Source organism: Oncorhynchus mykiss, chromosome 7, assembly GCF_057628025.1.
Source record: "Oncorhynchus mykiss isolate SJ-2025 chromosome 7, ASM5762802v1, whole genome shotgun sequence".
NCBI classification, from domain to species: Eukaryota; Metazoa; Chordata; class Actinopteri; order Salmoniformes; family Salmonidae; genus Oncorhynchus; species Oncorhynchus mykiss.
In genome coordinates, this window is record NC_143028.1 from 52,399,544 (window position 1) to 52,426,112 (window position 26,569).

A 26,569-nucleotide genomic window follows, 5' to 3' on the forward strand; every position below is an offset into this window, starting at 1 on the left:
TGCGTTCCTATTTTTTAAAATTGTTTTGCTCTTTTGGCAGTAGGTGCACTTGATTCAGCAGCCCTAGCGCTGGGATGGCAAAGTGTTCCCATTTTGAACCATTTCATGTGTCTGAATGTCGAACACTGAGAGAGCAATTCAAGTCCACCTATAGGCCTACCGCTGGCCAATCAGATAGCTCAGATCACCATGTATGCACAGTTTCCTCACGCCATAGACTGTGAAATGAAGCCTTGAACGCACAACAAAGTTGATCATGCAAGATTTCTAAACTTTTAAAACCATGATTGGAGATGGACTCAACGAATACAACAAAGAGCTGCTGTTTGTAAGAGTAAGTTCATGTTTAGGCTGTTATTCAGCACTGTCAACACCTTGTTCAACACTTTTGAAGCCATAAATGGCGTTTTCTCCCTAATTCCAATTACGCTACAACCAGCATTGCAGCTGCAATGAATGAGTATAGCAACATGTTTCGATAAGCTTGCTGTGTTATTATTAGGTGCTTGTATCTTTTTTAATATCGAGGAATATTTCACTTTCTCTGGTAATAGGATTAACAACATGAATTGATGCATGAGATAGAAATAATGCAGTGCAACTTGAGTTTCACCATCAGCTGGAAGACTGTCCCCCCCTTTAAAATCAAATCAAATCAAATTGTATTAGTCACATGCGCCAAATACAACAGGTGTTGACCTTGTAGTGAAATGCTTACTTACAAGCCCTTAACCAACAATGCAGTTTTAAGAAAATACATAAAAAAGAGATGAGAATAATTTAAGAGCAGCAGTAAATAACAATAGAGGGGCTATATACAGAGGGTATCGGTACAGAGTCAATGTGCGGGGGCACCAGTTTTCTCAGCGGATTTGAGGGAGAGCGGAGGGATGGTGAGTCGGGTGAGAGGCAACTTCACTGCTGCCCCCTCCATCCCCTCAGACTGTCCATGAGATGCAGGCCATCAGTCCAGTAAAAAAGTATTTAGTCACCCACCAATTGTGTAATTTTCATTATAGGTACACTTCAACTATGACAGACAAAATGAGAAAAAAATCCAGAAAATCACATTGTAGGATTTTTAATGAATTTATTTGCAAATTATGGTGGAAAATAAAAAAATATATCGAAATATGGTCCGCTATGGCCACTTCTTTGAATGCTGGAATCTCAATTATTAAATTTAATTGAATGTCCTCCCTGGTATTATTTTTATGAGTTCCATGTTACCTCTGCCTCCTGCCATTGGTCTAAACTTGACTCTGTCATAAAGAAGTTAATTTGGGGGAGAAAGAGACCACAGATTAAATATGCAACCCTACAGAGAACAAAAGCATCAGGTGGACTTGCAGTTGCAAATCTAAAATTGTATCACCTATCATTCCAAATGAATCTCCTGAAGACCTGGTTAAACCCAGAGGGTTCCTTGGAGTGCTGAAGAAGAGTCAATAGTTTCACCAATTAGATTACAAGATGTATTATTATTAGCATTATTGTTTGGACTAATTATAGCATACTCAGTACATGTGTGGAAGCTACAGAGAAGCACATGAGATCTGATCTTAAATTGCATTCATACTCCCCAATATGGCGTAATAAAGAATTCTTAGCATGTAAGAAACCATTCATATCAGATTCTTGGTCTAAGAAAAGTATTTATACTTTCAAAGACATACTCAATGTGAATGAACACCTCAGGTTTTAGGACATCCACCAGTGTTTTAATTAATAGTTTTGTCTTTACCTTCAACTCCGCCTATCCATGCGAGCCTATGGGGTCCCCTGGAGAGCGGAATAACCAGTATACCCATTGGACAAACTTCTAACAGACAGACGCCCCTAAAAGTGAGTTGTTTTTGATATCTATAGTCAATTCATTCTAGCAGCACAGAAAACATCCACTGTATGGTAAAAAAAATATATTACACTTGCTGACAGACAAAGAAATTGGGAGACAGTATCCCCATTATGTGAGTTCTGCACCACAGGGGACCTAGGTACTTTTCAGCATGTGCCGTGGAAATGCCCGGAGGTGGTTGAATTCTGGGGGAAAGTCAACCATGTCGTCTCTATACATATTGATAAAATATTGCCATTAGATTCAATAGTGATGTTGCATTGTGATGACTCTGATTTGCACTTGTCAGAACGCCAACGGAGAGTGTGGTTGGCAGGAACCATGGATGCTTAGAAAATTATTATAAAAGGGCGGATTCCACCTCATCAGTTACCATTACAGCAATGGCTGCTCACAACAATGGAACTCTCCACGGCCAAGATCCACAGGGCCAAGGTTTCCACTCTCCACGGCCAAGATCCACAGGGCCAAGGTTTCCACTCGGGACACATGGAAAAAAGCAGCAGCACACATTTCTGAGCTCTTAACCAATGGACCTTTACATCCATGAATGTGTATCGATAATTTGTCACTATTTCTGAAGCTATATGATGTATTGTTCAGTAGATTTACTATGTAAATAAATGTATTTGTTTCTATTTTATGATTTACTTTACTTTACTTTACGTGCTGAGATTGAGGGCGGTAGGGATCTTAAAAAATATATTTATAAATGTATTCTATTAATCCTATGAAATGAAATACTAAAAACTTGATGTAAAAAAAAAGAAACAATTTGAAAGAGTTTGAAGAATTTTGAAAAGAATAATGGACAAATGATGCACAAATTCACAAACTCACAGCTGTAATCGCTGCCAAAGATACTTCTACGAAGTTTGACTGAATGAGATATTTCTGTATTTAATTTTCAATACATTAGCAAACAAAAAATAATGGAAAAAAAGAAGAACAATTCAAGCACAGCCAATATGCAGTAATAATATATTCACACCTTTAGCCTACTGCACAAACCCTATTGCTACAAACTGTTTTAAATAAATTAATGTTGCATAGGCTCATGTTTTTTAAGTCATGTTTAAAAACAAATCTGAGCAATACATCTCAGCCTACATTTTGACTCAGAAAGTCATCTTGACGCAGAAAAGGTTGGTGACCACTGCCTTAAATATATGGCATATTAAAAGGGTGTGATTACCTAATAATTTTCTTTAATATAGACCCCTCCCCCGATAACAGTTTGCCACTGGAGAGAATGATCAAGGTCCTGTACTGTACACTCACCAGTCAGTTTATTAGGGACACCACCCTGTTCACAAAAATGGGTCATGATTTGATATATAAAGCTGGCAGACAGGCATCAAGGCATTCAGTTACTGTTTGATTAAATGTTATAATGGGCAAAACAAGTGACCTAAGCAACATTGAGAGTGGTATGATCGTCGGTGCCAGGCACGCCAGATCCAGAAACTCAGAATCATCCTCCTGGGCTTTTCAAGCACATCAGTGTCTAGGTTTCCTGAGGATGGTGCTACAAACAAAAAACATCCAGTCAGCGGCAGTCCTGGGGGTGAAAACAGCTTGTTGATGAGACAGATCTAAGGAGAATGACAAGAATCTTGCAAGCTAAGAAGCGGGACACAGAAAGACAAATAACAGCGCAGCACAACAGTGGTGTGCAGGATGGCATCTTGGAACACACACACCGGGTTCCAGTCCTATCAGCTAAAATCAAGAAGAAACGGTTTCAGTGGGCACACGATCACCAACAATGGACAATTGAGGAGTGGAAAAATATTGCCTGGTCCGACAAATCCTGGCTCCTGTTGCGTCATGCTGATGGCAGAGTCAGGATTTGGCATAAGCAACCTGAGTCCATGGACCCATCCTGCCTGGTGGCGACGTTTCACGTTGGTGGTGGTGTTGTACCGCCGTTCAATCTGCAGAAACTGCGTGATGCCAGTGCATGGAAAAATATCCCTGTGGAACGTTTCCGACTTCATGCCCCGAGAATTCATGCCCCGAAGAATTCAGGTTCTTCTGGAGGAAAAGGGGGGTCCAACCCGGTACTATATATGTGTACCTAATAAACTGGACTGTGAGTGTATATCTTTGTAATCAGTGATTTTTAAGGCGGCAACACCAATGACATAAAACTGAGCGACACACATTATACCAGTAAAAAAAGGGATTTTAATTTCCTCCTTTGTTTTTATTGATCTATACAATATATTAAATACTTCTGCTCACTGTCTAGCATTCAAAATAATAGATAGATATCTCAAAGTCCCCAAAACATAGCACTACACCTCAACACATGACCAGTGGGACATGCCAATTTACTAGCCCCCAGTAGTTTCTACAATGCATACAAATAGATGTTTTACAGTAGAAAGGACTTACATATATTTTTTTTATTAAAACCTCTAGTGACTCCCCATCCCGCATGCGGGAGCGTAATCATCGCCTGACACTAATTAGCATAACACAACGGACATAAATATCCCTAGAAAATATTCCTATTCATGAAAATCACAAATGAAATATATTGAGACACAGCTTAGCCTTTTGTTAATCACCCTGTCATCTCAGATTTTCAAAATATGCTTTACAGCCAAAGCTAGACAAGCATTTGTGTAAGTTTATCGATAGCCTAGTATAGCATTTTGTCCAGCTAGCAGCAGGTAACTTGGTCACGGAAATCAGAAAAGCAATCAAATAAAATAATTTACCTTTGATGAGCTTTGGATATTTTCACTCACGAGACTCCCAGTTAGATAGCAAATGTTCCTTTTTTCCAAAAATATTATTTTTGTAGGCGAAATAGCTCCGTTTGTTTTTCACTTTTGGCTGAGAAATCGCCCGGAAATTGCAGTCACGAAAACAGCTAAAAATATTCCAAATTAGCTCCATAATATCGACAGAAACATGGCAAACGTTGATTATAATCAATCCTCAAGGTGTTTTTCAAATATCTATTCAATAATATATCCATCGGGACAATTAGTTTTTCAGTAGGACCGATTGGAGTAATGGCTACCTCTGTATTTTACGCGAGAATCTCTCTGGGAGCATCAGGTGACCACTTGCGCAATGTAGCCGCCTACGGGTATTATTCAACATAAATGCGTAAAACTAAGTCACAATGCTGTAGGCACCTTCGGGAATACGGAGAAAGAGTAATCTTGTTGATAGCCCATTCACTGCTCAGTAGGGACCCATTGGAACGCAGCGCTTTCAAAATATGAGGCACTTCCGGATTGGATTTTTCTCAGGGTTTCGCCTGCAACATCAGTTCTGTTATACTCACAGACAATATTTTTACAGTTTTGGAAACGTTAGAGTGTTTTCTATCCCAAGCTGTCAATTCTATGCATATTCTAGCATCTTATCCTGACAAAATATCCCGTTTACTACGGGAACGTTCTTTTTTCAAAAATGAAAATACTGCCCCGTAGTCACAAAAGGTTTTAAATAACAAATTAAATTAAACATTCACTATGGTGCCAAAGTAAAGGGAAAGCATTTATCACCACAATTCACAAATGACACTGTTTATTGGTGGTTATACAAACAATAAAATAGTCCATAAGGTGATGATTGAGAAATTGTGTATTTCTGAGAGGAAAAGTTGACTTTCAAAAGTAAAACAAACGAAAAAACTATGATGTTCTGTTGGAAACCTGACCCTATGAGAGAAATTTGATTTTGAACACTTGCTCTCTCAGGTTATTTTTCCTTCATGTTTATTTTCCCTGTTTGATTTTAAACGTGTTGTGCTGGAGACTGCGTTGCAGGCATTAAACCTAACTTCCTCTCCTTCTGCCCAGCCCATAATTCACCTGTTTTTCCTGAGACGCACGCCTCGGCACAGCCTGCCGTGACCAACGCTGTTAGAGAGGGAGAGAGAGAACGAGAGAGATAGAGAGAGGGAGAGGGAGAAAATGGAGAGACAGACGTGTGCCATGGTTCTGTGACCGGGGCTGTTTCAGGCAGTGTCCGGTCGGCATTCGCCTGCTGATTTGATACATGCTCCTTTTCTGCAGTGTGTAGCCTGAGGACCACACACACACACACACACACACACACACACACACACACACACACACACACACACACACACACACACACACACACACACACACTCACTCATTGTGTGTTGGGGTGAGGGAAAGTAATGGTGGAAAGAATTTGACCACTGCCCTGGGAAATATGTTTCATGTCCCTAACAAGCCAAAAGAACTTCAAAAGCTTCAGACAGCTTTTTCATCAAGCACTTGCACTTAAGTAGAATACTTACAGAGAGAGAGTAAATAGAGAGAGAGAGCGAGAGAGAGAGAGAGAGAGAGAGAGAGAGAGAGAGAGAGATGAGGGTTTATTTTTGTGGGTTTCTGTCATGAACAGAGAGCAGTGAAAGATGAAGAAATAACATTTCAAGCTGAGAGCCCTTTAGGAGAAGCACTCTGGCCCCTCAAGCAAAATATTTAACTCTCTCATTGCCGGCACTACTGGAGTGGGTGTACTTGGAAAACAGCAATATCATAATTCATAATACACTGTTATACTACTACTATCTATCTCTGCCAGTCTGTCAGTTTCAACTATGACGACTTTGTGCAATCATTTAGGTTTATTGTGGGTTCTTGAATGGCTCAGGAGACAGAGTTTTGCTTATACTCTGAAAAATTAAGGACACGTGCTTCTGCTGGTGTTGCTGGTCTGATTGTGCGGGAATGACGCTTTGCTCTGGCTGTAGTTAGTTGTTTCTGTCCTCCTCAAAGTTGTCTACTGCTGTGAGTGGTTTGGAGTGCCAGGTAGATCAGAAGGAAGTCATGTCTGTGAGTTGGCTGGGTTGTGATTATAGATTTTCAAAGAGTGATAGTTGAGTATCTTGTTTTGAGGCTGAGGCCATCCCAATGACTGGCTTGCTTTCTGGAGATGGTGCTCCCCAGATATGTGAAGTGGTCGACATTCTTGGGCTCAGATCTACTGAGGTGGATGCTGGGGCCACTGGGTTGGACAGGGGTGATAGTTGACTGAGGACTATGCTCCTGTGGCCCCGTGTACTATAACCATATTGAAACTGCACCACAACTGCTACTGTCACAATTAGTGCAAGCAGTAACCTATCCACTCTTATTTACTCTCTCCATGGCAGTGATAGGATAACAGTCTGCAGACCTGGCATTGAGTTAGGCTATGCTCCGGGGCATATCTGGGTGTCTGCACCAGTCAAGGGCTAGCTAATTCATATTACTATCTGGTCTCCATCTAATCACTCTGTGAACACCTCTCTCTTTCTCTCTATCTCTCGTTCTCTCTCCCCCATCACTTTCTCTCATATATCAGAGAAACAGACGTGAACAACAACATGCTAATTACTGTCTCACTGCCCACTTCTTCCACACTATCTACAGTATATCACAATGAAGATATATCTACTGCGCTGATGGTTGTGTATAAGTCCTATTCCAGACAGGCAGAGCAAATCAAATAAATTACTTACCATCCTCAAAAACTGGGGAATTGTTTATTTGAGAGGAAATTAAATGAATACCTCTTATGTCTTCAAACGCTTTGGCGTGATATGATGTATCAAAGTCTGCCAGAGAAACAGTTTTTTTGTCCTGTATTCACAGCGGCATAGCGGTATTCCCCCAGTGCCTGGCAGAATGACTAAATCCAGTCACATTGAGCTGATATTTTCATTATGTCACTTGAGCTAACACTTAAAGGCGCGTAATAGTGACATCAATTTGTGACGTTGGATTGAGAGAGGGGCTGAATGCATCATCAGCGCAAAATGGTGGGAGAGAGGCACCTTGGGGGAGGGAGAGGGGGAGAAAGATGACAGAGGGAGATGGGGGATGGGTGGCAGTGCCATCTGTTTCAGTGTTCTGACCCACTGCCCTCCTCAGCACTAGCACACCCAAATTAGGACCTCCACCATGCCAGCTATTTACAATACGAGAGAGAGCAGGAGAAAATGAGAGAGAGAGAGAGAGAGAGAGAGAGAGAGAGAGAGAGAAGGGTGTGAACAGTCCTGAAAAGCTCATTTTAATGTGTGGAACATCAGCTGGTGTGACTGTGAACCCTGGGGCAGACATCAATTCCTCTTGATAAGTTTGTGAGAAGTGAAGGAAGCTGGTAAACAAACGAACACACACACACAGAAAGAAAGAGAGAGGGAAAGAGATGGAGAGGAAGCAAGAGAGAGAGCAAGAGAGAGAGAGAGAGAGAGAGCAAGAGATATATAGAGAGAGATGGAGAGAAAGCAAGAGAGAGAGAGTGACAAAGGGAGGGTGATAGAGGGAGGTAGAGAGTGGTGTAGCTATGCAGACCTCCCTGAGTATGAGGGAGTGATAACGACCCCGGCCTCAGGCATCCCACCTCATCTGTCACACAGGTGTGTGTATCTCTGTATGGTGACAGCCTTTCCCTCAATGTCAGTAAGTCCAAGGACCTGATCTTGGACTACAGGAAACAGGGGGGAGAGCACGTTTTCATCCACATCAACGCGGCTGTAGTGGAGCGTGTCCAGAGCTTTGTTCCTTGGCGTCCACATCACTGAGAACTTAACATGGTCCACACACACCTGCACAGTCGTGAAGAGGGCACGACAGCACCTCTTCCTCTTCTGGGGCCCGAGCTCCCTGCCACTTGGACCTCTATATCAGACGGTGTCAGAGGAAGGCCTGAAAAATTGCCAAATACTCCAGCCACCCTAGCCATAGACTGTACACATTGCGACAGTCCTGTAGACAGTACCAGAGAATTGGCAATTGGACTAACAGGCTCCGAGACAGCTTCCACCCCCAAGCCATAAGACTACTAAATATTTAATCAAGTGGTTACCCGGTCTATTCTGAATTGACTCTATCTTGCACTGACTCCATGCAGACTCACAAGACTATATATACACTCACTCACTCACATACACTACACTGGCTTTCTCACACACACACATACACATGAACACAAACACTACATACTGTACAAACACACAAACACACACACACACACAGGCACACACACACACACACACACACACTTTCACAGTCATCATATACTGCTACTTCTCTATTTTACTCTTATTATTATCTATCCTGATTCCTAGTCACTTTACCCTGCCTTTACATACTGTATCTTCCTCAAACACCTTGCACCCCTGCACAGTGATACGGTACAGGTATTGGTACTCCCTGTATACAGCTTAATTTTTGTGTACTTTACTCCTCTTGTGTTAGAGCGATTAGAGCGTTGGAACAGTTACAGAAAGGTTCTTGTTTACATTTCCATTTCACAACACAGGTGACACATTTTGTAAGTGTAAAACTAAAATGCAAATGTGAAAAGGACAAATATAAACATTTGACCTTTTTGCTATTTTATTTTATTTTTTTAACTCTGTATCATTGGGAAAGACTCGTAAGTAAGCATTTCGCAGTAAATTCTACACCTGTTGTGTTCGACGCATGTGACAAATAACATTTGATTTGATTTGGTGTCACAGCCCAGTACAGTTTGAGCTGCGCAACATGAAGCAGTGTGACACAGAGATACAAAACCTTCCCAAACAAACTCACCTACACCACCACATTTCTTAGGGTCACCTTGGAGCCTGCTTTAACAACCCTTAGCATTATGTGGCTGTCAATAAACGTGGGAAGAGCCCAGGGGATGGCTGACTGGCTGTCTGGGACCGCATGTTGTCTCCATGCTGGATGGAGGGTTGAGGTTGGGGTTGGAACAGAGAAGTGTGAGTTTTGGATGGGAGTGTTTGTGTGCTAATCAACTTTATTGATCACCCAGTGAGAAACTTCAGCACTAAGGTGATTAGCAAGCCTAATAGAGTCAGACCCAGCAGCCACACAAATGATAGCACAGACACACAGACTGTTGCCAGTGTTCTGGTAATATTGTGCTGCTGTCCATGCACTCTGTTCATTATAGTGTGTGTGACTGTGAGTACAACACACATTTCATTGACGTTTATCCTCACAGATGTTCTTTCTGTTTTGCAGTGAATCTACTAGACACCTCCTCGATATCAGGCGACTGGGGCTGGCTAACATACCCATCACACGGGGTAAGATTTATTTTGTGCGTGTGCGTGTGCACATGTGCGTGTGTGTGCATGTTTGGACTTATGGTTGTGTGTGTGTAATCCATCTGAAGACTGAGGCAGAGATACAGTGGAGTGGTAAAGTGCATTAACTAGAACTTGTTGTTGAAAGTTAAGGCCCCGTTATTCTCCTATCAGCTTCCTTTCTCACTATCCCATGTCAGTCTGACACGTTGTTTGATCTAGAAAAGAGCAGAGGGAAGACGTAGAGGGAGAGAGAAGGACAAGAACAAGGGGAAAGAAGGGGAGACAAGTGTAAAGCGTTTTGAGACGCAGTGACAAGTGGGAAGAAATGCATTTATATTGTTATTGTTAAGAGCCAGAGGGGAGAGAGAGAGGAGAGAGGAAGGTAGAGGACGAGGACGAGGACAAGGGGGGAACGGTGTGGAGGTAGAGGAAAGAAGAGACCAATAGAACTGGGGGAGGGAGGAAAAAGAGGCGAGAAGTAGAGGGAGGAGAAGTGGTAGATGGAGGAGAGGAAAGAAGAGACCAATAGAACTGGAGGGAGGGAGGGAGGAAAAAGAGGCAATAAGTACAGGGAGGAGAAGTGGTAGATGGAGGAGAGGAAAGAGAGTAAGGCGATGACAGGGGAGGACAGAGCTACCCCCTGTTTCCTCGTCAGTAAATGTGCATATTGTAACAGCAGGGGATGATGCATGGGGTATTGAATTAGCCACTCTCAGAGTGATCAGAGCATAGAGCTGTCACTGTCCTAACTCACACACACACACACACACACACACACACACACACACACACACACACACACACACACACACACACACACACATCCATGTGTGTTAGAACTGTCACTTTATTTTCCATGCTCCTGTCAGAGATGTCATCATGGTGATTTACCCAACATGCCTCCCTCCCCTGCTGGGACACAATTACCCAATCAACCAATCAACTCATTGTCTGGTGATGTGATTGTTAAGACACAGACATGAATGAATAGACTCCTCCGGGTGCAGAGTTTGGCAAACACTTTGAGATGTCAGTTTGAAGTTGGCATAAAAGTTGGAGTTCTAATCCGCATCACATTGGTTATAGAATTCTCATACGTTCTTGTAGGTAAAAATGTCCTTAATCTAAAGTCTAAGCCTTTGGGGGGAGGGGAGTTCTACTAAACTAACATATGGGATTGTTTTAAGATGTTCATACCATGGATCATTTAGCTATTTGATTTGGAATTTTAGAACCCCTGGAGGTATACAGTGCATTGGGAAAGTTTTCAGACCCCTTGACTTCTTTCACATTACAGCCTTATTCACCCCCTCATCAATCTATGCACAATACCCCATAATGACAAAGCAAAAACTGTTTTTAATTTAAATTCTGCAAAAAAATTAAATGAAATATGACATTTACATAAGCATTCAGTACTCAGAACTTTGTTGAACCACCTTTGCAGCGATTACAGCCTTGAGTCTTTTTGGCTATGACAATACATGGCCCCATTCATTCTTTCCTTTACACTGATCAGTCGTCCTGGTCCCTTTGCAGAAAAACAGCCCCAAAGCATGATGTTTCCACCCCCATGCTTCACAGTAGGTATGGTGTTCTTTGGATGCAACTCAGCATTCTTTGTCCTCCAAACACAACGAGTTTTTTACCAAAAAGTTATATTTTGGTTTCATCTGACCATATGACATTCTCCCAATCTTCTTCTGGATCATCCAAATGCTCTCTAGCAAACTTCAGACGGGCCTGGACATTTACGGGCTTAAGCAGGGGGACACGTCTGGCACTGCAGGATTTGAGTCCCTGGCGGCGTAGTGTGTTACTGATGGTAGGCTTTGTTACTTTGGTCCCAGCTCTCTGCAGGTCATTCACTAGATCCCCCCGTGTGGTTCTGGGATTTTTGCTTACCGTTCTTGTGATCATTTTGACCCCACGGGTTGAGATCTTGCGTGGAGCCCCAGATCGAGGGAGATTATCAGTGGTCTTACATTTCCTAATAATTGCTCCCACAGAGATTTGACAGCTCTTTGGTCTTGGCCATAGTGGAGTTTGGAGTGTGACTGTTTGAGGTTGTGGACAGGTGTCTTTTATACTGATAACAAGTTCAAACAGGTGCCATTAATACAGGTAACGAGTGGAGGACAGAGGAGCCTCTTAAAGAAGAAGTTACAGGTCTGTGAGAGCCAGAAATCTTGCTTGTTTGTAGGTGACCAAATACTTATTTTCCACCAAAATTTGCACAATTGGTGGCTGACTAAATACTTTTTAAATACTTTTTTGCACAATTGGTGGCTTTTTTGCCCCAGTGTATATACAATCTATTGAGCTCACAAGCAACAAAATAATCTATTATGGTGAGAGATTATTATACAGTTTTGAGTACCTCAATGGATCGTAAAGGAAATCATTCTACAAACTATCACCCTCAAACACTTAAGGAGATTACAAAGATCATGGATACATTAGAACTAGTGGACATATGGAGGTTGAAAAACCCTGATCTAGTGAGATATATATGGAGGAGGCTTCATCAAGCTATCCGTCTTGATCACTTCCTAGTCTCATTCTTGCTGGCATCAAAAGTTTTAAAAAGTATTAATAGGAGAGAGAATGCAATCGGACCACCATCTAATTGGCCTCCATATAACTCTTACAGAATTTCCATGTGGACGGGGATATTAGACATTTAATCAAAGCCTTTTAGATGACAATTTGTTCTTAACTAAGACAAAATAATTAATAATTGACTTTTTTTGTACAACATAGGTACAGCAGATCCCCTTATTGTATGGGACCCTTTCAAATGTACTTTTAGAGTCCATTCAATACAATACTCATCATTAAAACAAAATCAGTTTAGGTCAAAAGAGATTAGACTAATAAAGGAAATAGAGGAAGTAACCGTGCAGGTAGACGGTAATGGAAACTGTACTATAGAGGCACAAAATAAGTTAGAGGAAAAACAAAATGAAGTGGAGGTACTTATTCAAAAACGATTAAGTGTATTGTATTACAAAAATAAAGCGAATTGGGTGGAAAATGGGGAAGAATGCACAAAATGTTTCTTGAATTTTCAACAGAAAAAATAATTTACAGAAAATCGTTACAAATGGAGTCATCCATAATTCACAAAATTATATTTTGAAAGAGGAAGCAAAATATTTTAAGCATATGTTTTCTTTTCAGGATTTTTTCCCCCCTAATAATCAAAATAATAATGTAGAATTAACAAATTTACAGAAAGACCGGTGTGAAGGCCAACTTACAGAAGAGGAATATTTTGAGGCAATACCATATTTTCAGTCTGGAAAAACACCAGGGCTTGACGGTATACCAGTAGAGGTATATCAGACCATTTTTGATGTACTCAAAGATCAATTTTTAGCATGTTTTAATTACTCTTACACAAATGGTAGACTTTCAGGTACCCAACAGGAAAGTCTGATTTCATTACTACTAAAACAGGACCCAGGTGGTAGGAATATAGATCCAGTCCATTTAAAAAACTGGAGGCCTCTAACACTTAAATGGTGTGATGCAAAAATCCTGGCAAAATGCATAGCATATAGAATATAAAAGGTTACACCAGATATTGTTCATCCTCATCAGACAGGTTTCTTAGGCATTTAGACAATTGAACACTATGAAACATTGACGATACCAGACCAGGTATCTTCAATGTTTCATAATGTTCAATTGTTTCAAGTAATTGTCATATATTATCTCCAATATATTGTCCATGTAAAAAACCTTCATGACAGATTTTGAAAAGGCGTTTGATAATGTACAATTAGAATGTATATATAAATGCCTGGAATACTTTCATTTTGGTGAATCTCTTATATGTACAGCAACCCCAGATGTAAAATAGTAAACAATTGTTTCTTCTCAGAAAGTATTGAGCTTTTAAGAGGAGTAAAACAAGGCTGTCCGTTGTTCCAATATCCATTTATTATGGCCATTGAAATGCTAGCTATTAAAATTAGATCCAACAACATCAAATGGTTAGAAATCCAGGGGATAAAAACAAAAGTGTCAATGTATGCTGATGACTAGTTTTTTCTTAAGTCCACAATCTCGATCCCTGCACAGTCTCATTGAAGATCTTGATCACTTTTCTAGCCTCTCTGGATTAAAACCTAATTATGACAAGTGTGTGTTCCATATTACATATTGGATCATTAAAAAATACAGTGTTTACATTACCTTCTAGTTTACAAATAAAATGGGCGGATGTTGAAGTAGACATACTTGGTATTCACATCTCAAAAAATGTAAATTAACTTACCACAATTAATTTCAATAGAAAGTTTGCAAAAATCGATAAGATTTTGCAACCATGGAGAGGTAAATACTTGTCTATTTATGGACAAAATTACATTGATTAACTCTTTGGTCGTATTACAGCTTACTTACTTACTAATGACATTGCCTACTCCAGATTATTATTATTTTTTAATCATATGAGCAAAACATATTTCAGTTTATTTGGAATGCTAAACTAGACAAAATTAAACATGCCTATTTATATAATGAATATGAGTTTGGGGGGCAAAAAGTATTAAATATTAAATCTTTAAACCTCTCACTTAAAGCTTCACTCATACATAAGGTATACTTAAACCCCAAATGGTTCTCCAGTAGATTATTAAGAAAAGCCTTTGTTCAAAAATTGCTATTTTGCCTTCATACAGATGACAACTTCTCATTTCTGACTAAATAAAAATGAAATTTTGTTTAAAGTATTGCCCTTTCTTATAAAAGCCATACAAGTTGGTTAAAATTTTAGTTTTATCCTCCAGAAAATATAGAACAAATGTTATAGTTAAACTCAAATATATTGATTAATAAAAAAGCATTCTTTGCACAATTAAAAAAAAAATACACTTTTATGTTTATGATTGATATTTTGAATAGAAGTGGAGGAGCTATGTCATATATGCAGTTATCATTGAGCATGTTGTTCTACCAAGGAGAGGAGGTAACATTGAGATCCTACTACTACAAAGAGAGGCTTACTGGATATCCTATCTAAAGACATTGACCCCTAGTGGTCTGAATATTGACTTTGATCTCAAGCCCTTCTTATGAACACATTTTCCTTTATGAACAAGTCTTATAAATGTTACAATTATTTTTACAGCTTATTAGCATACCTAATATGTTCCCCCTGTTGAGGATGTTCATTATATATTAAGGTTGAAGTCAACTTAGTGTATGTAAACTTCTGACCCACTGGAATTGTGATACAGTGAAATAATCTGTCTTTAAACAATTGTTGAAATATTACTTGTGTCATGCACAAAGTAGATGTCCTAACTGACTTGCCAAAACTATAGTTTATTAACAAGAAATTTGTGGAGTGGTTGAAAAATGAGTTTAATATAATGACTCCAACCTAAGTGTATGTAAACTTCCGACTTCAACTGTTTATGGGGCATACAACAATCTCAGCTCTGTGGATTTTTTTGCGAAGAGACAGAATCAATAAATCATTTATTCTGGTATTGCTCCTATGTAGCTTGTTTCTGGTCACAGGTTCAGGAATGGTTAAAAATCACAACATGCACTTAAAATTAACCTTACAAATAGCAGTGTTGGGCGACTTGGAAAGCCATGGCCATCAATAAATAATAAAATAATACTCGTAGGAAAGGTTTTTATTTTTAGCTCATAATCTTTGGATACTATACGATTAGAAAGATTAAAAACTTTGTAAAACATCATAGCACAATTGAAAAATATATGGCACATGGAAACCAAACAAGGGCAGTCTATGGTGATAGGTGGGAGGGGCTGAGAGTGGCTGAGGGGCGGGATTGAAGAGTTTGTTTGGTTATGTATTGTTGTTATATTTAAAAGTACCATGTATATGTCAAATGTAGGTCTATGTAGCAACAAATCTGTGAAAAACTAAGATATTTGTCCTCCGAAGAGTGGTTACATTTTTTATAATATATTTTTAAAATTATGACTGCAAGAGCACAGCACAGAATGCTCAATGAGGTTAAAAGGAATCCTAGAGTGTCAGCTAAAGACTTGCAGAAATCTCTGGAACATGCTAACATCTCTGTTGACGAGTCTACGATACGTTAAACACTAAACAAGAATGGTGTTCATGGGAGGAAACCATGGAAGAAGCCACTGCTGTCCAAAAAAAAAGTTTGCAAAAGTGCACCTGGATGTTCCACAGCGCTACTGGCAAAATATTCTGTGGACAGATGAAACTACAGTTGGGTTGTTTGGAAGGAACACTCAACACTATGTGTGGAGAAAAAAAGGCACAGCACTCAAATCCTTCTGTTCACCTGATTTAGAATTCCTCACAATCAAATGTAGACCGCATTATCTACCAAGAGAATTCTCTTCGATTATAATCACAGCCGTATATATCCCCCCCCAAGCAGACACATCGTTGGCTCTGAATGAACTTTATTTGACTCTTTGCAAACTGGAAACCATTTATCCGGAGGCTGCATTCATTGTAGCTGGGGATTTTAACAAGGCTAATCTGAAAACAAGACTCCCCAAATTTTATCAGCATATCGATTGCGCAACCAGGGGTGGAAAGACCTTGGATCATTGTTACTCTAACTTCCGCGACGCATATAAGGCCCTGCCCCACCCCCCTTTCGGAAAAGCTGACCACGACTCCATTTTGTTGATCCCTGCCTACAGACAGAAACTAAAACAAGAGGCTCCCACGCTGAGGTCTGTCCAACGCTGGTCCGACCAAGCTGACTACACACTCCAAGACTGCTTCCATCACGTGGACTGGGACATGTTTCGTATTGCGTCAGACAACAACATTGACGAATACGCTGATTCGGTGTGCGAGTTCATTAGAACGTGCGTTGAAGATGTCGTTCCCATAGCAACGATTAAAACATTCCCTAACCAGAAACCGTGGATTGATGGCAGCATTCGCGTGAAACTGAAAGCGCGAACCACTGCTTTTAATCAGGGCAAGGTGTCTGGTAACATGACCGAATACAAACAGTGCAGCTATTCCCTCCGCAAGGCTATCAAACAAGCTAAGCGTCAGTACAGAGACAAAGTAGAATCTCAATTCAACGGCTCAGACACAAGAGGCATGTGGCAGGGTCTGCAGTCAATCACGGACTACAGGAAGAAATCCAGCCCAGTCACGGACCAGGATGTCTTACTCCCAGGCAGACTAAATAAGTTTTTTGCCCGCTTTGAGGACAATACAGTGCCACTGACACGGCCTGCAACGAAAACTTGCGGTCTCTCCTTCACTGCAGCCGAGGTGAGTAAGACATTTAAACGTGTTAACCCTCGCAAGGCTGCAGGCCCAGACGGCATCCCCAGCCGCGCCCTCAGAGCATGCGCAGACCAGCTGGCCGGTGTGTTTACGGACATATTCAATCAGTCCCTATACCAGTCTGCTGTTCCCACATGCTTCAAGAGGGCCACCATTGTTCCTGTTCCCAAGAAAGCTAAGATAACTGAGCTAAACGACTACCGCCCCGTAGCACTCACTTCCGTCATCATGAAGTGCTTTGAGAGACTAGTCAAGGACCATATCACCTCCACCCTACCTGACACCCTAGACCCACTCCAATTTGCTTACCGCCCAAATAGGTCCACAGACGATGCAATCTCAACCACACTGCACACTGCCCTAACCCATCTGGACAAGAGGAATACCTATGTGAGAATGCTGTTCATTGACTACAGCTCGGCATTCAACACCATAGTACCCTCCAAGCTCGTCATCAAGCTCGAGACCCTGGGTCTCGACCCCGCCCTGTGCAACTGGGTACTGGACTTCCTGACGGGCCGCCCCCAGGTGGTGAGGGTAGGCAACAACATCTCCTCCCCACTGATCCTCAACACTGGGGCCCCACAAGGGTGCGTTCTGAGCCCTCTCCTGTACTCCCTGTTCACCCACGACTGCGTGGCCACGCACGCCTCCAACTCAATCATCAAGTTTGCGGACGACACAACAGTGGTAGGCTTGATTACCAACAACGACGAGACGGCCTACAGGGAGGAGGTGAGGGCCCTCGGAGTGTGGTGTCAGGAAAATAACCTCACACTCAACGTCAACAAAACTAAGGAGATGATTGTGGACTTCAGGAAACAGCAGAGGGAACACCCCCCTATCCACATCGATGGAACAGTAGTGGAGAGGGTAGCAAGTTTTAAGTTCCTCGGCATACACATCACAGACAAACTGAATTGGTCCACTCACACAGACAGCATTGTGAAGAAGGCGCAGCAGCGCCTCTTCAACCTCAGGAGGCTGAAGAAATTTGGCTTGTCACCAAAAACACTCACAAACTTCTACAGATGCACAATCGAGAGCATCCTGGCGGGCTGTATCACCGCCTGGTACGGCAACTGCTCCGCCCTCAACCGTAAGGCTCTCCAGAGGGTAGTGAGGTCTGCACAACGCATCACCGGGGGCAAACTACCTGCCCTCCAGGACACCTACACCACCCGATGTCACAGGAAGGCCATAAAGATCATCAAGGACATCAACCACCCGAGCCACTGCCTGTTCACCCCACTATCATCCAGAAGGCGAGGTCAGTACAGGTGCATCAAAGCTGGGACTGAGAGACTGAAAAACAGCTTCCATCTCAAGGCCATCAGACTGTTAAACAGCCACCACTAACATTGAGTGGCTGCTGCCAACACACTGACACTGACTCAACTCCAGCCACTTTAATAATGGGAATTGATGGGAAATGATGTAAATATATCACTAGCCACTTTAAACAATGCTACCTTATATAATGTTACTTACCCTACATTATTCATCTCATATGCATACGTATATACTGTACTCTATATCATTGACTGTATCCTTATGTAATACATGTATCACTAGCCACTTTAACTATGCCACTTTGTTTACATACTCATCTCATATGTATATACTGTACTCGATACCATCTACTGTATCTGCCTATGCTGCTCTGTACCATCACTCATTCATATATCCTTATGTACATATTCTTCATCCCCTCACACTGTGTACAAGACAGTAGTTTTGGAATTGTTAGTTAGATTACTTGTTGGTTATTACTGCATTGTCGGAACTAGAAGCACAAGCATTTCGCTACACTCGCATTAACATCTGCTAACCATGTGTATGTGACAAATAAAATTTGATTTGATTTGATTTGATTTGATTTGAAAAAAGGCCCAGCACACCAACATCAAAACCTTATCCCAGCTGTAAAGTATGGTGGAGGGAGCATTATGGTTTGGGGCTGCTTTGCTGCCTCTGGGCCTGGATATTGAGTCCCTATCATTGATGCAAAAATACATTTCCAATTTATCAAGACATTTTGCAGGAGAATGTTTGGCTATCTGTCCACCAATTGAAGCTCAACAGAAGTTGGGTGATGCAAAAGGACAACGACCCATAACACAGAAGTAAATCAACAACATAATGGCTTCAACAGAAGAAAAAACACCTTCTGGTGTGGCCCAGTCAGAGTCCTGACCTCAACCTGATTGAGCTGCTGTGGCATGACCTCAAGCAAGCAGTTCACACCAGACATCCCAAGAATATTGCTAAACTGAAATAGTTTTGTAAAGAGGAATGGTCCAAAATTCCCCCTGACTGTTATGCAGGTCTGATTCGCAACTACAGAAAAAGTTTGGTTGAGGTTATTGCTGCCAAAAGAGGGTCAACCAGTTATTAAATCCAAGGGTTCACATACTTTATCCACAATGCACTGTGTATGTTTACACGGTGTGTTCAATAAAGACATGAAAACATATCATTTTTTGTGTGTTATTAGTTTAAGCAGACTGTGTTTGTCTGTTGTGACCTAGATGAAGATCAGATCAAATTTTATAACCAATTTATGCAGAACTCCAGGTATTTCCAAAGGGTTCACATGCTTTTTTTTGCCACTGTATGTAAATGTGATATTTCAGTTTGTTTGTTTTGATCAATTCCTCCATTCTTCCATTCATTAGTTTAAACTCGTATTGGGTCACCTTCAGACAGGGCTCCTACATCAAAATGAAAGAACACCATCATGTCCGTGAGAGATTCATATTGCCGTAGTGTGGTCATATTAGCCAAACCGTTCTGACGTTACAGACAATTTTGTGAAAAGACAGACTTTCAGGATGTCTCATGGTCTGACAAACATCGCTGTAGCTCGGCCACCTTCCACCGCAGATGAGAAAGGCTGACATAGGCAGGCAGATGTGGTGGATTCAGTCGCAGCCCATGCAAAAACATATCTCTATCTTAAACTGGGGGATTTTGATGGGGACTTTTAAATGATGTTACTTAGACTATTTTGCCCTTTAAAGCTATTCACTTTTAGAAGGCTCTCAGACAGGACCATAGCAATGGTTAGCAGAGGCCTCTCTACCACACTTATCTGCACTCAAGACTTTAGAAAAGGTCTGGGTAATACAAAAATTGGAGGTATAATCAAAATGTACTGGATCATTTGCAGTGATAAATTTGACTGATGTGAGGATTTATGTTGGTATCCCTTGAATTTTCTGTGTATGTGTGACTGTGTGCACATCCCTGTAGTGACACATTTTATTGTGAGGCCTCTCACAGTGTGTGTGGAGAAGAGTCATATAAATATTAGAGGCAGACTGCCGGGATGGAGGGACAGAAAGAGAAGACTGGGCAGAAAATGTATAGTATGGGAATGTGTGTGTGTGCGCACGTGGTGTGTGTTGGCAGTAGTGGAAAGCAGCCTGGTCAGTCTAGATCCACTTCAAAATCCTGCATCTGTCCAGGTACACAGGACGTCGGGAGATGCCTTGAAAACCAGCCACTAGCGGCAACAGTGCTACTACCATCAAGTAGGCTGGGGTTTTGCTAGGGCATCTGGACGAGGACGGTGGATGGGCGTAAGCCGCAAGGGCCTGCTCCGAGGGTCAAGTGCTCAATCCCAGTCTTTAATTTTTTACCCTATCCCAAACCTTAACACTTAACCATTCTGAATTAATGCCTAAATGTCACTGTGGGGTTATTTTTTTAACCCTATCCCAAACCTTCAGTTAACTAATTAATGCCTAAGTTTAACCAGCCACAAGGTGCCGGCAACAGCAGCAGAGCAACCAGAGTGTCCAAAACACCTAGAAATGTGAAACATGGACAAAAGTCATAATCTAAACTCAAATTGGTGAAAGCGTGAGATCTTGTTGCGGTGAGTAGCTGAGCTCTGGTAGCAGTGCCCTTGTGGAGGAAAGGCGCTCCCCTATGGGGTCTGTGATAAACGGGTGTCATGACAGTTTCTGTCACGAGAAGCAGACTGATAGGCCCCTACACACACACACACACACACACACACACACACACACACACACACACACACACACACACACAGGCTCACATACAGACAACACTATGGTCATTTTGCCACTCTGACAGTTTGCAGTGTATGAAATGTGCCACCCCAGCAACACCAGTTTTCTATAATGTATTTTCTTTGCTTCAGAAACTGTCACGCCCTGACCATAGAGAGCCCTCGGGGTTCTCGATGGTGTTTTAGGTCAGGGCGTGACTCTAGTCGTTTTATTTCTATGTGGGTGTTTCAGTGTGGTTCCCAAGTAGAGGGCAGCTGATTATCGTTGTCTCTAATTAGGGATCATACTTAAGGTGTCCCTGTTCCCACCTGCATTGTGGGATATTGTTTTGTGTTAGTGTTTTGTGCACTACGTTACTTCACGTTCGTTGTATGTTTATTGTTTTTTGAAGTTTCACTGCAAATAAATATGTGGAACCCAACTCGTGTTCCTTTCCGACGATCGTGACAGAAACCCTCTGATGTTACAAGAACCTTCCTAGAACACATTTCATTTGTTAATTTATTCCTGCTGCTCATCAAGTGTGAAATCCTGGACAGGCCTAGTGAGAGAGAAATCATACCGATGTGTGTGTGTGAGCATCAGCTTGAGATGAAGGGAAGAAAAGGGGGAGCATGGAGAGGGGATGGAGAAGACGTTTAGGTTTCTTGTGAATGTTCCAAAGCTTATGGCTGACTGTGTCTAGGAAATATAGCATAGAATATGTATAGAACAGGCAAAGTGTGAACACTGTCTTACACTTCTGCAGAGAGAGGAAGGGAATGGTTGATGTTCAGTATAGGCTACATACATGTACCTGTGGAAAGAGGATAGCCATAGATATTCTCAGAATGGAGATATCAAGTAATTTGCAGACTGGGCATAACATCTATTGACAAGAGAGAGGTGTTGAAATAGATTTTATCTGGATTGACCGATGAGACATATGAAATAGACTGCTAATTAGCCCTGTGTGCGGTGTGTGTGTGTGTATATAACAGATTAAGAGGCCTTTATTAGCACCCCTAGCTCTCCCCACTGTCTGCGGCTCGTTTATATGACATGACGGATCACGTCTCCCCATCAGGGGGCCTCCTTCCTTCCAATTTAGTCAGGCAGCACTGAGGATGCCCGTGGGCAGCTCTTGGAACCCCATAGAGCTGCAAAACTCTCACTCACACACACACACACACACACACACACACACACACACACACACACACACACACACACACACACACACACACACACACACACACACACACACACACAGAGAGAGAGATGTCAGGAGCCATCAGACAGAGTAGAAAGACTTCATTATCCTGCCGTCCGCCTCTTGTTGGCCATGACAGGTTCATCCACCAGTAGCCCCGAGATGCGATCGATACCACTGACAGGACCGTGTGTGTGCGTGTATGTGTGTGTTTGTGTGTTTGTTTTTGTGTGTGAAGGGTGGGTGATAAACGCAGACAGTAGAAACCATGATTTGGATGAGATAATGATGAAACCAAGTGTCAAAAACCCACCCGCACCCCCTGTCATCATACACGCTGTCAGACACACATACACGAACACGCACGCATGCGCACACATAACCCCCCAAGGGTCTTAAGCAGGTGCAGTTGTCACCCATAACGTTGTGTGATTGATAGGACAGTACAGATGGATCCTGTCGGAAAAACAGCTCTGACACAGTCGCAGCACGGACTAGATTTCAGAGAGAGATAAAGGTGGAGTGAGAGGGATAGAGACCTGAGAGAGAAAGGACATGAACAAATGAAGGGAAGACATGTGAGAAAAGATTGTAACTTTTATATAGCTTCCTGAATATGGTGAATACCTGTGTACTAACTTAAACAGTGTTTTCATTCAATCATCATGTCTGTTTTATAAACCATATAGACTCCATAGAGCAAGATACAGGGTTGGATCATGAGAGCACCAAGGCATAGATTAGTTGATCCATATCTATAGAATGCGCATGCACGCACGCGCACACACACACAGTTGAAATTGGATCTCAGAATAGACACCAATTACACCTTATAACCCATTGATACCAGACCTGTGCAATTAGCACTCATATTCCTGAAAGGTTATCGCTGTCACCACACTCACCCACATAGACACACAAACGCAGACACACTGTTGGGCATCCAGATTATTAAGAGTTGCTGGATTCATATCCTGATTGTGTGGTAGAGAGTGACTGGGTAATGGGTGATATTTCCACCATTATTATTATTTATTTTTTGGGGGGGTAGATCAACTTTAATATTGCAGATTGTCCAATCCCCCATTAATTGTTTCGTAAATATACAGTGCACTCGGAAAGTATTCAGACCCCTTGACTTTTACACATTTTGTTACTTTACAGTCTCATTCTAAACGGATTAAATTGTTTGTTTTCCTCAACAATCGATACACAATACCCCATAATTACAAAGCAAAAACAGGTTTTTATGAATTTTTGCAAATGTATAAATTAGAAGAAACTGAAACATCACATTTACATAAGTCTTCAGACCCTTTGCTATGAGACTCAAAATATAGCTCAGGTGCATCCTGAGATGTTTCTACAACTTGATTGGAGTCCACATGTGGTAAATTCAATTTATTGGACTAGTTGACAGGGCATGTCATAGCAAAAACCTAGCCATGAGATTGAAGGAATTGTCCGTAGAGCTCAAAGATAGGATTGTGTCGAGGCACAGATCTGGGGAAGAGTACCAAAAAATGTCTGCAGCATTGAAGGTGTCGTGGAATATTCTAATCAAGTGAGAGAGATTGTCATTTCTTTAAACAATCATCTTTATTCAATGTTGATTAATTATTGCAATAATGAAGCTGTTGACCCCACACTCTTGTGTGTTGCCGAGAGCTTAACCTTTACAGACAATGCAGAGATCTTATATAGCTGACACTAAAATGCATAGTGAATCAACCATAGTCATGGTTGATTCAACCCCTCCTATTGCTTATCGGGGGGCACCACAAGTCATCCTGGGTCCATCCTGTGGTCATCAGGTAGCCTCGTGGTTAGAGTGTTGGGCCAGTAACCGATAAATTGCTGGATTGAATCCCTGAGCTGACTAGGTAAAATCTGCCGTTCTGCCCCTGAACAAGGCAGTTAACCCACTGTTCCCTGCTAGGCCATAATTTTTAATAAGAATTTGTTCTTAACTGTCTCGCCTAGTTAAATAAAGGTTACATTTTAAAAATTACTAAATAAAATCTGCACAATAACGGTTTTGTTGTATTCCTCCAGGCTATCTCAGTTATACCCACCACATCTTGTCTATGGAATGCCAGCTTTAAGGTTTTTATCACCAAGTCATCAATCTATTGTCAGCTCAAGCCATCTCAAGTAAAACCATATTAGGGTGTAGACCATAAAAACACAGCATGAGTTGAGTATAAGTATTAAGTATTAAGTATTAAGTATTAAGTATACAATTGTTACATGTCAAACAAATCAGGAAAATATGTAATTTTTCTCTCACAAAAGTCCCCAAGAACACAGTGGTCTTCATCACTCTTAAATGGACTCTTCCTAGAGCTGGCCGCCCAGCCAAACTGAGCAATTGGGGGAGAAGGGCCTTGGTCAGGGAGGTGACCAAGAACCCAATAGTCACTCTGACAGAGCTCTAGAGTTCCTCTGTTGACATGGGAGAACCTTTCAGAAGGACAGTCATCACTGCAGTACTCCACCAATCAGGCCTTTAGGGTAGAGTGGCCAGACGGAAGCCACTCCTCAGTAAAAGGCACAAGACAGCCCGCTTGGAGTTAGCCAGAAGGCAACTAAAGGACTCTCAGACCATGAGAAACAAGATTATCTGGTCTGATGAAACAAAGATTGAACTCTTTGGTCTGAATGCCAAGTGTCACGTCTGAAGGAAAACTGGCACCATCCCATCGGTGAAGCACGGTGGCAGCTTCATGCTGTGGGGATATTTTCAGCAGCACAGACTGGGAGACAAGTCTGGATCGAGGTAAAGATGAACGGAACAAAGTATAGAGAGATCCTTGATTGAAAACCTGCTCCAGAGCTCTCAGGACCTCAGACTGTGGCAAGTTCACCTTCCAACAGGACAATCACCCTAAGCACACAGCCAAGAAAACCCAGGAGTGGCTTTGGGACAAGTCTCTGAATGTCTTTCAGTGGCCCAGCCAGATCCTGGACTTGAACCCGATCTAACATCTCTGGAGAGACCTGAAAATAGCTGTGCAGTAATGCTCCCCATTGAACCTGACAGCACTTGAGAGGATCTGCAGAGAAAAATGGGAGAAACTTCCCAAATATAGGTGTGCCAAGCTTGTAGCATCACACCCAAGAAGACTTGAGGTGCTAAAACAAAGTATGCAAAAAGCAAACATTTCTAAAAAAAAATGTTTTTTGCTTTGTCATTATGGGGTATTGTGTGTAGATTGAGGGGGGGGGGGGGGGGACAATTTAATCAATTTTAGAATAAGGCTGTAACGTAAGAAAATGTGGAAAAATTCAAGGGTGTAATATTTTCCGAAAGCCCAGTACAGCAAAACACCAGTCTCAACGTCAACAGTGAAGAGGTGACTCCGGGATGCAGGCCTTGTAGGCAGAGTTCCTCTGTCCAGTGTGTGTTCTTTTGCCCATCTTAATATTTTATTTTTATTGGCCAGTCTGAGATATGGCTTTTTCTTTGCAAATCTGCCTAGAAGGCCAGCATCTCGAAGTCGCCTCTTCACTGTTGACGTTGAGACTGGTGTTTTGCGGGTACTATTTAATGAAGCTGACAGTTGAGGACTTGTGAGGCATCTGTTTATCAAACTAAACACTCCAATGTACTTGTCCTCCTGCTCAGTTGTGCACCGGGGCCTCCAACTCCTCTTAATATTCTGGTTAGAGACAGTTTGCTCTGTTCTGTGAAGGGAGTAGTACACAGCGTTGTTTGAGATCTTCAGTTTTTTGCCAATTTCTTGCATGGAATAGCCTTCATTTCTCAGAGCAAGAATAGACTGACGAGTTTCAGAAGAAAGTTCTTTGTTTCTGGTCATTTTGAGCCTGCAATCGAACACACAAATGCTGATGCTCCAGATACTCTACTAGTCTAAAGGCGGCCAGTTTTATTACTTCTTTAATCAGAACAACAGTTTTCATCTGTGCTAACATAATTGCAAAAGGGTTTTCTAATGATCAGTTATCCTTTTAAAATGATAAACTTGGATTAGCCAACATAACGTGCCATTGGAACATTGCTGATAATTGGCCGCCTTTGTAGATATTCCAATAAAAATCAGCCGTTTCCAGCTACAATAGTCATTTACAACATTAACAATGT

General features: G+C 41.7%; 1 protein-coding gene across 4 annotated transcripts in view; it reads left to right on the forward strand.

Annotated features, from left to right (window-relative positions):
* LOC110528055 (ephrin type-A receptor 8) overlaps positions 1 to 26,569 on the forward strand; it is a 124,092-nt gene that overhangs the window by 35,736 nt on the left and 61,787 nt on the right. For all 4 annotated transcript variants that reach the window (XR_005052617.2, XR_016497535.1, XM_021609840.3 and 1 more), the window contains exon 2: positions 9,880 to 9,944. Coding sequence is in view for 2 of the 4 variants with exons in the window: in XM_021609840.3 (XP_021465515.3) it covers positions 9,880 to 9,944 (65 nt within the window). In the remaining 2 variants the exon portion in view is untranslated. The remainder of the gene's footprint in view (positions 1 to 9,879; positions 9,945 to 26,569) is intronic.